General features: G+C 41.4%; 3 protein-coding genes across 4 annotated transcripts; 1 reads left to right on the top strand and 2 right to left on the bottom strand.

Annotated features, from left to right (window-relative positions):
- Nucleotides 1–1,088: 1,088 nt before the first annotated feature.
- LOC111790300 (protein unc-13 homolog) lies at nucleotides 1,089–4,617 on the top strand. 2 transcript variants are annotated; one of them, XM_087122713.1, is made up of 4 exons: nucleotides 1,089–1,726; nucleotides 1,820–2,704; nucleotides 2,780–3,410; nucleotides 3,492–4,617. In XM_087122713.1, exons 1-4 carry the CDS (start codon nucleotides 1,175–1,177, stop codon nucleotides 4,463–4,465), a joined length of 3,042 nt encoding a protein of 1,013 aa, XP_086978839.1. In that variant the 5' UTR covers nucleotides 1,089–1,174; the 3' UTR covers nucleotides 4,466–4,617. The 2 variants fall into 2 exon arrangements, with proteins under 2 accessions (XP_086978839.1, XP_023526928.2); XM_023671160.2 differs by having other exon boundaries at nucleotides 1,092–1,735.
- LOC111790101 (protein NRT1/ PTR FAMILY 5.2) lies at nucleotides 4,592–7,825 on the bottom strand. Its single transcript, XM_023670905.2, has 5 exons — nucleotides 7,657–7,825; nucleotides 7,356–7,573; nucleotides 6,227–6,780; nucleotides 5,451–5,726; nucleotides 4,592–5,363 (listed from the first exon to the last, which is right to left on the bottom strand). The coding sequence occupies exons 1-5, from the start codon at nucleotides 7,787–7,789 to the stop codon at nucleotides 4,799–4,801; spliced, it is 1,746 nt and encodes a 581-aa protein (XP_023526673.2). The 5' UTR covers nucleotides 7,790–7,825; the 3' UTR covers nucleotides 4,592–4,798.
- A 1,346-nt stretch (nucleotides 7,826–9,171) lies between these two features.
- Nucleotides 9,172–12,853, bottom strand: LOC111790111 (protein NRT1/ PTR FAMILY 5.2). Its single transcript, XM_023670929.2, has 5 exons — nucleotides 12,668–12,853; nucleotides 12,374–12,591; nucleotides 11,579–12,144; nucleotides 10,810–11,085; nucleotides 9,172–9,957 (listed from the first exon to the last, which is right to left on the bottom strand). The coding sequence occupies exons 1-5, from the start codon at nucleotides 12,792–12,794 to the stop codon at nucleotides 9,348–9,350; spliced, it is 1,797 nt and encodes a 598-aa protein (XP_023526697.2). The 5' UTR covers nucleotides 12,795–12,853; the 3' UTR covers nucleotides 9,172–9,347.
- Nucleotides 12,854–13,284: the final 431 nt, after the last annotated feature.

Below are 13,284 nucleotides of genomic sequence, written 5' to 3'. Positions count from 1 at the left end.
TCCATGAATATGATATCTATCTAGTGTGATGTATGGAATATATGACAACGGTGGAGCGTTAGAGTATTTCTATTGCTCAGTCATATCATATAGGTCCGAGTCGGACATCCAATTGCTTCGATTGAATTATCTGGAGGATGCCTTACTATTATATCAAAAAGATGGACAATCAAACCTATTTCTCGATTCAATAGAAGCCCAAAGAGATGAATAGGGTCCCAAATAACGAGAGCGAGATAGTGGGTGGTGTGCCAACGAGAATGTTGGCCTCCAAAGCGAGTGGATTGTGAGATCCATAATCTTATAAGGGTGTGGAAACCATTCTCCCTAGGAGACGCGTTTTAAAATCGGGAGATTGACGGCGAAATGTAACGGACTAAAGTGGACAATATCTGCTAACAGTGGGCTTAGACCTTTACAAATGGTATCAAAGTCAGACATCAAACGGTGTGTCAGTGAGGATGCTAGACTCCGAACAGGTGGATTGTGAGATCCCACATCCTTATAAGGGTGTGAAAACCACTCTCCCTAGTAGACTCGTTTTAGTACTGTGAGGTTGACGGCGATACGTAATGGGCCAATACAGACAATATCTGTTAGCATCGGGGTTGAATTGTTACATAAATATTAGTTTCCTAAGGAATGAAATGGGCATGAATATCAGACAAATATCAGACAAATATCAGCCAATTAGCAACTATGAACAAAATAAAACAACATATTTTATGAATGGTCAATCTACCCTGTCCTGTTTTATGATGGATTAATCAGTTAAAAGTAATTCAGAAACAAAAACAGAGACAAGACAGGGACGAACAGAGCATCAAAGAGATCGAATTCTGAAACCTATGGCTATTTTTAGCAAAACCCTTTATCAATCAATCTCCTTGTTTGAGTTTATCTCCTTGTTTCTCGGATAATTGTGATGAACAAAGCTGGATCAGCCACATCTTGCTGTCGATGTTCTCTGTCATATAACTAAAGAAAACAAGAAAACAGAGTCAGCATCCAGCCCCTGTCACCACCAAATCTCCTAAAAGGGCTCTGCTTTAAGAGAAATTTGCGGCTCATCCTTCCACTTATCTCCCGCCGGATATCTAAGAGGAGGAAGGGGTGAGAAAAAAAAAAAAAAACAGAGGAAGAAGTAAAATTGAGAACGTTCCAGTCCTCCGAAATGGGGCACAGCCACAACGTCCGTCGTGAGTCCCTGTCAGGGCACATGTCCGTTGCCCGGCCGGACTACCACGTCGACGTTTATGAGAACGATCTCGTGTGGCCCTTCAACAAGCTCGATGGAATCGACCGTGATGACATCCGTGCGACTGCATACGAGATCTTCTTCACGGCTTGTCGCTCCTCACCGGGCTTTGGAGGTCGGAACGCTCTTGCATTTTACTCCTCTTCTAATCTTGACAATAGCGATGGCACTTCGAGTCCGAAACCCAAAGGGGTTGTGATGACACCCACCGGTCGGATCAAACGGGCACTTGGGTTGAAAATGTTAAAGCGATCGCCGTCCAGGAGAATGTCGACCGGCGGGAACTGTGGCTCGAATCCACCCTCCCCCAGCTCTCATGGTAATAGTGGGGCTAGCCCTGGTTTGTCGAATACTCTGCCGTCGATGAGACCCCGTCGGCCAATGACGTCGGCGGAGATTATGAGACAGCAGATGAAGGTTACAGAACAGAGTGATAACCGGCTTAGGAAGACCCTGATGAGGACACTTGTAGGCCAAGTAATTTCTTGTTTTGTTTCCATTTTTGATCTTGGATTTATAATTTTTGTGGTGTAATTGTGTTTTTTGGGTATGTATGAACAGGTGGGAAGACGAGCAGAGACCATAATTCTTCCATTGGAGCTTCTACGCCATCTAAAGCCATCGGAATTCACTGATGTAAATGAATATCATTTTTGGCAGAGACGGCAGCTGAAGATCTTAGAGGCAGGGCTTCTTCTTCATCCTTCCATTCCACTTGATAAATCAAACACATTCGCTATGCGTCTTAGGGAGATCATTCGAGCGAGTGAATCAAAGCCAATTGACACAGGGAAGAACTCAGACACAATGAGAACGCTATGCAATTCTGTAGTGTCATTGTCTTGGCGGAGTGTGAATGGGACACCAACGGATGTATGTCATTGGGCTGATGGCTTTCCTCTAAACATTCACATCTATGTTTCTCTTCTTCAAACCATCTTCGACATCAGGGACGAGACGTCGGTACTCGACGAGGTGGATGAACTTCTCGAGCTGATGAAGAAGACGTGGTCGACATTGGGAATCACTAGGCCGATTCATAATGTGTGTTTCGCTTGGGCGTTATTCGAACAGTATGTTGTGACAGCACAGCTTGAACCAGACCTTCTTTGTGCTGCTCATACTATGTTGGCCGAGGTCGCAAACGATGCCAAGAAGCCAGATCGAGAGGCGATGTACGTAAAGCTTTTGACATCGGTATTGACTTCGATGCAGACTTGGGCCGAAAAGAGGTTACTTCATTACCATGATTATTTCCAGAGGGGGACAGTTGGTCAGGTGGAAAACCTTCTACCCTTAGCCTTATCTGCATCAAAGATTTTAGGTGAAGATGTTACCATCACCGAAGGGGCAGGCCAAGACCGGGGAGATGTATTGGTGGTCGATTCATCCGGTGATCGTGTCGACTATTACATCCGATGTTCAGTACGAAACGCGTTCGGCAAGGTTCAAATTCCATCCTTTATTACCTTTACTCATCATATCTGTTGAATCCTTTATCACAATCTCATTGCAATTTAGGTACTTGAGAATGGGAAAATTAAGGAAGCTAAAGGTGAGGGGAGCGAGGCTCTGCTTCAATTGGCCAAAGAAACAGAGGATTTGGCATTAAAAGAGAGGGAATGCTTCAGTCCCATACTAAAGAAATGGCATCCAACTGCAGTAGGAGTTGCAGCAGTTACATTACACAACTGCTATGGAAGCATGTTGAAGAAGTATCTGGGCGGGGTGACGATGTTGACGAGCGAGACGATCGGTGTTTTTCATCGGGCTGGAAGATTAGAGAAGGTGTTAGTTCAAATGGTGGTTGAGGATTCAGCTGACTGTGAAGATGGTGGGAAGGCAATTGTGAGAGAAATGGTTCCTTTTGAAGTTGATTCCATCATATTGAACCTCTTGAAATCATGGGTTGATGAGAGGCTAAAGAAACAAAGAGACTGTCTGAGTAGATCAAAAGAATCAGAAACTTGGAACCCGAGGTCGAAAACGGAACCGTACGCGCAGTCGGCTGTGGAGTTGATGAAGCTAGCTAAGGAAACAGTGGAGGAGTTCTTTGAAATTCCTATTGGAGTCACTGAAGAATTGGTTCGAGAGATTGCTGCTGGGTTAGAGCATAGCTTCCAAGACTATATCACATTTGTGTCATCATGTGGTAACAATCACATACTGTCCTTTATATGTCTGTCCCAAATGAACATGATGGAAGTGGTAAACAATGTTTGTGTTTTTTCAGGTTCAAAGCAGAGTTACATCCCACAACTGCCTCCTCTAACCCGTTGTAACCGAGATTCGAAGTTCGCCAAGCTGTGGAAGAGAGCCACTCCTTGTAGTGTTGTCGGAGAAGAAACGACGCATCATCTTGGTTCTCAAGAAGGTAATCAAACGCGAGCGTCGACCAGCCGAGGAACGCAACGGCTATACATTCGCCTAAACACATTGCATTATATGTTGTCCCACCTACATTCACTCAACAAAATTCTTTCCCTTTCTCCTAAAGTCACTGCTTCAACAGGCCTCCGTTTCAACAGTTCTAAATCATACAGAAACTCATCTTACTTTGAACTTTCCAACAGAAGCATTGAATCAGCTTGTCAACATGTATCAGAAGTAGCTGCTTTTCGTCTGATATTCCTTGATTCAAGTTCTGTGTTTTACGATACCTTATATACAAACGATGTCGCGAATGCTCGGATTCAACCCGGATTGCGAGTTTTGAAACAGAACCTTACCTTATTATGTGCAATTGTGACTGATAGAGCTCAGGCCTTAGCAATGAAAGAAGTGATGAGAGTCTCTTTTGAAGCATTTTTAATGGTTCTTCTAGCTGGAGGGTCCTCTAGAGTGTTCTATCGTTCCGATCACGAGATGATCGACGAGGACTTTGGATGCTTGAAAAAGATATTCTGCGACTGTGGTGAGGGATTTCTTCAAGAGAATATCGTCGAGCGAGAAGCCGAGGCCGTCGGAGGAGTAATAGCATTGATGAGCCAAGGTACTGAACAACTGGTTGAAGATTTCAGCATTGTGACTTGTGAAACAAGTGGAATAGGAGTTATGGGTTCTGGACAAAAGCTACCTATGCCTCCGACCACCGGACGTTGGAACCGAGCCGATCCGAACACCATCTTACGTGTTTTATGCCACCGGAATGATCGAGCTGCCAATCTATTCTTAAAGAAAACATTCCAATTAGCAAAAAGAAGGTGAACCAAATCTTCTCTTGTATAATAAAGCAGAGACAAACACAAACACAAACACAGAGTATGTATGTGTGTGTATACTACCAACTTTAAATGAAGCTTGAGAGATATTGAGGGAGGCTCATTGCATAAATATTATTAACATACCAAAGTTCTTAAGATATCAACTCATTCCTTTCTGTTTCATATCTCAATTAACAAAACCATCTATGTTTCTTACATGTTTAATTAACAACGACTAAATAGACCTGTTTCTAGAAGAGTAAACCTCGTCTTCCTTAACCGCGACTCCTTCGAAATTGTGTCGGTCGAGTCGATCGATCGAAAATGGCTTCATTTTTCAACCCACTTCATTCTTCTTGTTGAGTTCATCAGACACTTCAGCTCTGTACACATACAGTTGGGAAATGCCCAAGAACACAAAGAAGTTAACACCACTCATAGCTGCAAGTAAGGCATAGAAGTAATCAAGATGAGAAGCATTCAAGTTGTTCAAAATCCACCCTTCGCCATGTCTTTTGGTGATCTCAGAAACTTTTGAAAGAACGAAGCTACTGAGGAAGTTCCCAATTCCAAGGGAAGTCATCGTGTATGAACTGCCTAAACTCTTCATGCTTTTTGGTGCTTGATCATAAAAGAACTCAACGTTGGCTATTTGAAGTAATGCATCTGCTACTCCTGTGAGCATGAACTGAGGCAGGAGAGTGAAAATGGTTAAGGGAAGTACTTGTCCTGAGCCATTTCTCACCAACCCATTTGCTCTAGCCACGTAAAGTCGGCGCTTTTCGACTCGAGACGCCACTGTCATTACCAACACATGGAAGATCATTCCAATTCCCATTCTTTGTAGCATTGTTATTCCTCTTGGGTTTCTAGTAACTCTCTGCATTATCTTCACAAAGATCCTGTCCAGTGTCCCATGAATGAAAATAGATGCATTAACTAAGGATCAGATCTCATTTTCATCACTGTAATGAAAAAGCTAAGCAAACCTGTCGTAGATGACAATGGAGACAAGCATGGAGATGGTAACAAAAGCATATAAACTTGCAGGAGGGACTTTGAAATGGCTGCCGATGGTTCGATCGAGAGTGGTGCCTTGCTTGATGAAAAGGGTGTGTGATTGTGCCACCATTGTGCTTGGAATGAATGTGCATATCAGAATTGGGATCATTCTCAGCATTTGCTTTGTCTCTTCCACTTGGGTCACTGTGCACGACCTCCATGGATGACTTGAACCTGTTCTTACAGCAGCCTTATTCAGAAACCTACATATAAAAATTCAACCCTCAACCCTGTTCTTACTTCCGGTCAGGCAATGATCATGAGTTTATAAATAAGTAATACATCTCTATCGGTAATGAAACCTTTTAGAAAGCCCAAAGCAAAGCAACGAGAGCATAAGCTCTCAAAGTGGACAATATCATAATCGTGATTCCTAACATAATATCAAAGTCATGCCCTTAACTTAGTTATGTCAACAGAATCCTCAAATGTCAAACAAAGAAATTGTAAGCCTCGAACGTGTAGTCAAGAGTGACTCAAATATTGAACAAAAGGTGTATTTTGTTCGAAAACTCTCGAGAATGAGTGGAGTCTCAATTCAGGGGAGGCTGTTTGAGGTCTTTATAAGACTCCGGAGAGGCTCTGTAGTGTAATTTATTCGAAATGAGGATTATTGGACATGGTTTTTTAGAAAATCCCAAAGTAAAAGCCACGAGAGCTTATGCTCAAAGTTGACGAAAATCCGTAACATAGTTATGGTCACCTGAAGGATGGAGTGGAATCAATCTTTGAGTACTGTTGAACCTCAAGCTCATATAGTTGATTTGGGTCATTAGGAAGAGGAACCCTCCAATTCCTGGCAGCAGCAACAATGACACGAGCCATTCTAATGAAGGGGCTTCCTCCACTGGGGAGCCGATGGCGATAAAAGGGAGTGCCGGCAACGAATATGAGAATGGCAACTCCGAGGCCGATGGTGGGAATGCCATAGCCGAAGCTCCACCCGACATTGTCCTGAATGTAAACCAGAATGGTGGAGGCAAAGAGAATGCCGGAGAACACACTGAACATCCACCAGTTGAAGAAGGACAGCTTTTGGGACTTCTCTTTTGGATGAAAATCGTCGAATTGGTCGGCACCCATTGTCGAGATGTTGGGTTTGGTGCCGCCGCTCGCCACTGCCAACATGTAGAGCGACCCAAAGAACACTGCCAGCTGTAATTTGGAGGCTTGTTGGCAGTTTTCTTTACTGGGTTCTAAACATGGCGGCGGTTGTAGGCTTGGCACTGACACTGCTACCGTTAGAAGAGACATTGCCTATAGAATGTAACAAATTTGTTACGGCTAGTAGATATTGTCTTGTTTTTTCTGTGTAGAATGTTTTGTTCTCCTTATTTATCGATGTGAGATCTCACAATCTACTTCCTACCACACCTAGCATCTTTGCCGACACTTATTCTCTCTCCAATCGATATCGTTCTCATCGATTCATTTCAGTTCGTGAGTTGAAATTTTATTTTGTTAGGTTAATCCGATCAACCCGAAAATAGAAAATTGTTAGAAAAATTAAGAATATTTGATGTTTGTGTTAGCATAAGATACACGGTGACTTGTTAATATTAAATATTCAAGTTTTATAAGATTTTAGTTATTAATGTAATGTGCAGTGACTTATATTCAAGTTTTATAAGATTTTAGTTATCACGACTCTCCACAATAGTATGATATTGTCTACCTTGAGCATGGCTTAGATGTGGGTTTCCCAAAAAGCCTCGCACGAATGGAGTTAATATTCCTCAGTTATAAACTCATGATCATTCCCCGAGACTTTTATCATCCAACAAACTCTATTTATATTTAAAACTCAATTAATTGGTTAAAGTAAACCATACCATAAAGGATGCGAGCGAGGAGATGAAGAAGGTCCGGTAGCAGCCGAGATGAGCGTCGGCGACGTAAGCCCCGAAGATCGGCGTAATCCAAAGGGTTCCAGTCCAATTGGTGACATTGTTAGAGGCAGTGACAGTGCCTTGATTCAGCTTGGTGGTCAAATATATAATCAGATTGGCGGCGATCCCATTGAACATCATCCTATCAATCAGTTCGTACACTGTAAATCCAACACACACACTTTCTCAGGTCAACGGCGGCGCCGGAAATTGACAGATTTTAAGGTTTTAAGAAGGCTTATACCGACGATGAAGGAACACGCTTTCCAGCCGCCCGTGTTGGACCGGAGAGTCGGGTTTCCTTTCCGATCGACGGTCCCGTCTTTCGTGTAGTCGTCGAGGCCGCTCTCTTGATCTTCTGCTGCTGCAGCCGCCATTAATGGGTTTGAAGCTTTTTGTTTAGTTCTTCTATAAAGCTCCAAAGAGTATTTGTATATGTTTATTGAAATATGAGACCACATCGGACCACCCCTTTTATATTTTTATATACACTAACGACCGCCAAAATAAAAAAATAAAAAGAAACGTTAAATAAGAATCTTTTATTTTTTTAATAACGGATCGAAATCATATTATTTTATTAGAGATGTCTATTAAACCTATGAGATGAAGAAGATATTTAGTCAACTAAACGTGATTCAAACAATGTACCCAAGTTCCATCCACACCCGAGCCCATAAGAAATGATCCAAGGCCCAACTGAGCCTTGGGGAAGAAGAGTAAGGACTAGAAGTCCAGAACCTCACCTCGACTAGAATCAAGATGGTCGAGGTTAAGGATGTTGAACATAACTCTCTGTGTAAAACACTCGCACACTTTATTAAATAAGAGATTTAGAAACTACTACTTGGTAACAGTCTGTAGAAACTACTACTTGAATTTCTTTCGATGATGAACTAAGTAGGATGGAGGTATGTATACCCAGTCAATCCATTCCTAAAATTTCTCAACTTTCTTCTAAAATATTTAAATCATTTTCTTAAATTTATTCGATTATGTGCCCGTGATAACATTTTAACAAAAGAGATAGATCACAATTTATTCGATTATGTGCCCGTGATAACATTTTAACAAAAGAGATAGATCACAGCAGAAAATATCTGCTACTGGTGGGCTTGGGCTGTTACATTTGCACACCCTGATCATCTATAGAGACTATGATGGACTCGGTTCAACCTATTTCCATTCGATCCAGGAGGAAAACTAAACTCCAGCTCAACTCGCATATAAAAGATACACAACATTGACCTACACTATATAATATAAAAATTCATTTACTCCCGCTCAATTTTAATTCAAAATTCTAAAAAAATATATTGGACAAAAACCTAATAAAATTAAAGAATTAATTCAATATTAAACACTAATATATTAATTATAAGAATAATTTAATGCACCACATGCAAATATTCATGCTTATATAAATTATTCAATAATTATCTGTTTTCCTCCTGAAGAAACTATACTATTGGTGATGTCATTAATAAATTTAGTCAAATTGGTGACTATTAATTTATTTCCAACTAATGTTTGACCTTTATTTATTTAAATAAATAAATTATTTAAATTATATATAAAATCTAAGTTTTGTTAATTCATTACAAAAATTTGGAAGATTCTGAATCTCCCATCTTCGTCATGGCAAACGTATTTAAATTACAACTTTATTTTTATATCTATTTTTAAATTATTTGACCATTGGTTACCTTAATCTAATCAAAAGTAGAGTTTTGAGGTTACCAATGACAACACGAGAATCGACCCAGAAAATATATTTCGTATATCATGTAAGAAAATACATAATTAGATCGTTTGTATCTTCCTACCAACCACCATTAAAAATTTAACAACTAACCATTGAAAAAAAAAAACATAATGATGGTTAGTAGGGAGTAGAACGAGTAGAACGACTCGATTCAATTATATCTTACGTAGCTAAGTGTGAGTGTGTTTTTCACCGAACGGCTTCAATTTCTTGTCGTTGAGTTCGTCAGCGAGCGCTTTTATGGAGCCAGAGACTTCAGCTTTGTAGACATAGAATTTGGAGATGAGCAGGAAGAGGAAGAAGTTGATAGCACTAAGAACTGCCAAGAACGCATAGTAATAGTCAAGATGAGAAGCATTGAGGTTGTTCTTAATCCATCCATTGCCATGTTTCTGTGTAATGCTAGACACTGTTGAGAGAAGGAAACTGCTTAGGAAGTTTCCAATTCCAATGGAAGTCATTGAATAGGAAGTGCCTAAGCTCTTCATGCTTTCTGGTGCTTGATCATAGAAGAACTCAATCTTTGCTACCTCTGTGAATGCATCTGCTACTCCCACAAGCATGAACTGAGGTAGCAGAGTGAAGATGGTTAAGGGGAGGGCTTGTCCTGAGACGTTTCCCACCTGCCCACTTTGTCTAGCCACATCAAGTCTGTGCCTTTCCACACGAGATGCTATTATCATTATTAGAACATGGAGAATCATTCCAATTCCCATTCTTTGTAGTAGTGTGATTCCTCTTGGATTTTTGGTTATTCTCTGCATTATCTTCACAAACAACCTGTTGAAAGGGTTCGAATTATTAGTGTGTATAATAGCTCAAGTCCATGCAGATATTGTCTGTTTTAGTCTATTATGTATCACTGTCAGCTTCACAAATTTAAAACTCATCTACTAGGGAGAGATTTCCACATCCTTATAAGGAATGTTTCGTACCTCTCTCCAATCGATACGGGATCTCAAATCCACATCCTTTGGAGCCTAACATCCTTGTTGGCACACTAGACGATGTTTGGCTTTGATGTCATTTGTAAGAGCCCAAACCCACTTGTCTGTTTTGCCTGTTACGTATTACCGTCAGTCTCACGATTTTAAAACGCATCTACTAGGGAGAGGTTTCCGCACCCTCATAAGGAATGCTTCGTTCCCCTCTCCAACTAACGTGAGATCTCACAATCCACCCCCTTTGGGGTCAGTGTCCTTGCTGGCACATCGCTCGGTGTTTGGCTCTGATACCATTTGTAACTGTCCAAATCCAACGCTAGCAAATACTGTCTATTTTGGCCCGTTATGTATCATTGTCAACCTCACAGTTTTAAAACACGTCTACTAGGGAGAGGTTTCCACACACTTATAAGAAATGTTTCGTTCTCCTCTCCAACCGAGGTGGGATCTCACAATCCACCTCCCTTAGGGTCAGCATCCTTGCTGGAATACCCGGTATTTGGCTTTGATACCATTTATAACAGCCCAAACCCACCGCTAGAAAATATTGTCCGCATTAGTCCGTTACGTATCGCCATCAACCTAAGAATATGTTTTCACACCCTGATAAAAAATGCTTCGTTCCCCACTCTAACCAACGTAGAATCTCATTTTAAACCATTTTAAGTATAAAAACTAAACAAAGTACCTGTCGTAGATGACAACACTGAGGAGCATGGAGATGGTGACAAAAGCAGCTAAACTTGCAGGAGGGATTTGGAAGTGGCTGCCAATGCTTCTATCCAGAGTGGTGCCTTGCTTGATGAAAAGGGTGTGTGTTTGTGCCAACATCGTGCTTGGCATGAATGTGCATATCAAAACTGGTATCATTCTCAGCATCTGCTTTGTCTCTTCCACTTGGGTCACTGTGCATAGCTTCCATGAATCACTTGACCCTCTTCTTATAGCCGCCTTGTTCAAGAACCTGCTCATTATTTGCATAAATGGTCACATATCCAAGCCTATAGCTATCATATATTGTGATCTTTGGACTTTCTGTTTCAAGCTCATTCTCAAAATTTTTAAAACGTGCATGTACGGGAGAGGTTTCCACACCCTTATAAAGGGTGTTTCGTTCTCCTCCCCAACCGACGTGGGATCTTACAATCCACCCCCTTCAGGGCCTTGCTTTCTCGCTAGCTCTCATTTTTTTCTCCAATCGATGTGGGACCCCACCAAATCCACCCTCTTCAGGGTCCAGTGTCTTTGCTGGCACACCGCCACGTGGCTCTGATATCATTTGTAACACTCTTTATAAGAGTGCGTAAACCTCTCACTAGCAACACGTTTTAAAAACTTTAAGGGTAAGTCTGGAAAGAAAAGTCTAAAAAAGACAATGTCTGTTAGCAGTGAGCTTGAGCCGTTACATAAGCCTAGTTGGGAGAGTTGGGAGAGTTAGGAGAGTGAGAGATTCAGACCTCAAGGATGGAGTGGAATCAATCCTAAAAGCTCCTTGCTTGGCATACTCTTCAAAGCCAAGTTCATGGAGTTCTTTTGGGTCATTAGGAAGAGGGAGCCTCCAATTCCTAACAGCAGCAACAATGACACTAGCCATTTTTGTGAAGGGGCTGCCAGTGGGGAGCTTGTGCCTGTAAAATGGTGTCCCAGCAACAAATATGAGAATGGAAATGGCAAGCCCAATAGTGGGAAGGCCATAACCCAAGCTCCACCCCACATTGTCTTGAATGTAAACCAGAATGGTGGTGGCAAACAGAGTGCCAAAGAAGATGCTGAACATCCACCAGTTGAAGAAGGACAGCTTCTGCGCCTTCTCTTTTGGATGAAACTCGTCGAACTGGTCGGCTCCAATCGTCGATATGTTCGGTTTCGTCCCTCCAGTGCCAAGTGCTAACATGTAGAGTGCACCGAAGAACACGGCGAGCTGTAACGTAGAGGCTGGCTTACAGTTTCCTTTGTTGACATCCAAACATGGCGGTGGTTTTAGGCTCGGTAATGACACTGCTAACGTTAGAAGTCCCATTCCCTATGAATTCATAATGGACAAAATAATTCAGCTGTCCCAAGATATTGTACCATATTGTCTACTCTAAACATAAGCTCGGTTATTTTTATTTTTAGTTTCTCCATAATGTCGTATTTCTTACTTATAAATTCGTGATCATTTCTTTAATTAGCCAACGTGGGCCTCAGTCCCAACAATCCTAAAAATTTAGGAGAGGTTTTACTTTGAGGTGGGTTAAGGAATACCATACCGTAAGGCAGATGGCAGAGGCGATGAGGAAGGTCCGGTAGCGGCCGAGATGAGCGTCGGCGACATAAGCCCCCAAAATAGGCATAATCCAGACAGTTCCAGACCAATTGGTGACATTGTTGGCCGAAGCGACCGTGCCTTGATGCAGCTTCTTCGTCAAGAATATTATTAGATTGGTCGATATCCCGTAATACGCCATCCGTTCGAACACTTCATAAACTGCATATTATATTGACTCATTAATTTTGATAGAGGAGGATTTGAAGAGGTAGTGAGTTAAAAGGGTGTGGTTTACCGACGATGAAGGAGCAGGCTTTCCAACGGCCTCTCTTGGAGCGGAGGACGGGGTTGCCTTTCAGATCCACCGTTCCATCTTTGGTGTAGTCGTCGACGCCGCTTTCTTCCGCCGCAGAGGCCGCCATGAAAGGACAACAAGCTCTAACTTTATCCTTAACTCTCTCACTACTTCAAATTTAAAGCCTTTAGTTCATCTTATATATACTTCTTAGTCAACCCAAAAATTTATTTGACAATTACAATTCAAATATTAGGTTTTGAATCTTCCAATGCCTTATCTTCATCCACTTCCACAAATTCTCAACTATTAAAGACCTAAAAATGTAATTTTTTCGTGCAAAAAACCGATTATTCACAAAGAAAATCATTTTAAACATGTTGAGGATAGAATTGGAGTAATATGGTAATAACCCAAGTCGATATTGTTCGTTTTGGCCCGTTATATATCATCGTTAGCCTCATAATTTGTTAGGAAGAGGTTTTCACATCCTTGTAAATAATGTTTTATTCTCTTCTCCAATCAACGTGTAATCTCAAAATATGGGTCAGAGCTAACTAGAACTCGAACATGTAAAATAAGATCGAAAAGTCCAAAATGGGTTTTTAATTAATAAC

The sequence above is a fragment of the Cucurbita pepo genome, chromosome 3 (assembly GCF_057944985.1).
Source record: "Cucurbita pepo subsp. pepo isolate OVF chromosome 3, ASM5794498v1, whole genome shotgun sequence".
In the NCBI taxonomy this organism is placed as follows: domain Eukaryota; kingdom Viridiplantae; phylum Streptophyta; class Magnoliopsida; order Cucurbitales; family Cucurbitaceae; genus Cucurbita; species Cucurbita pepo.
Note: the sequence above shows the minus strand (reverse complement) of the source record. Positions and strands in the feature narration are given on the sequence as shown.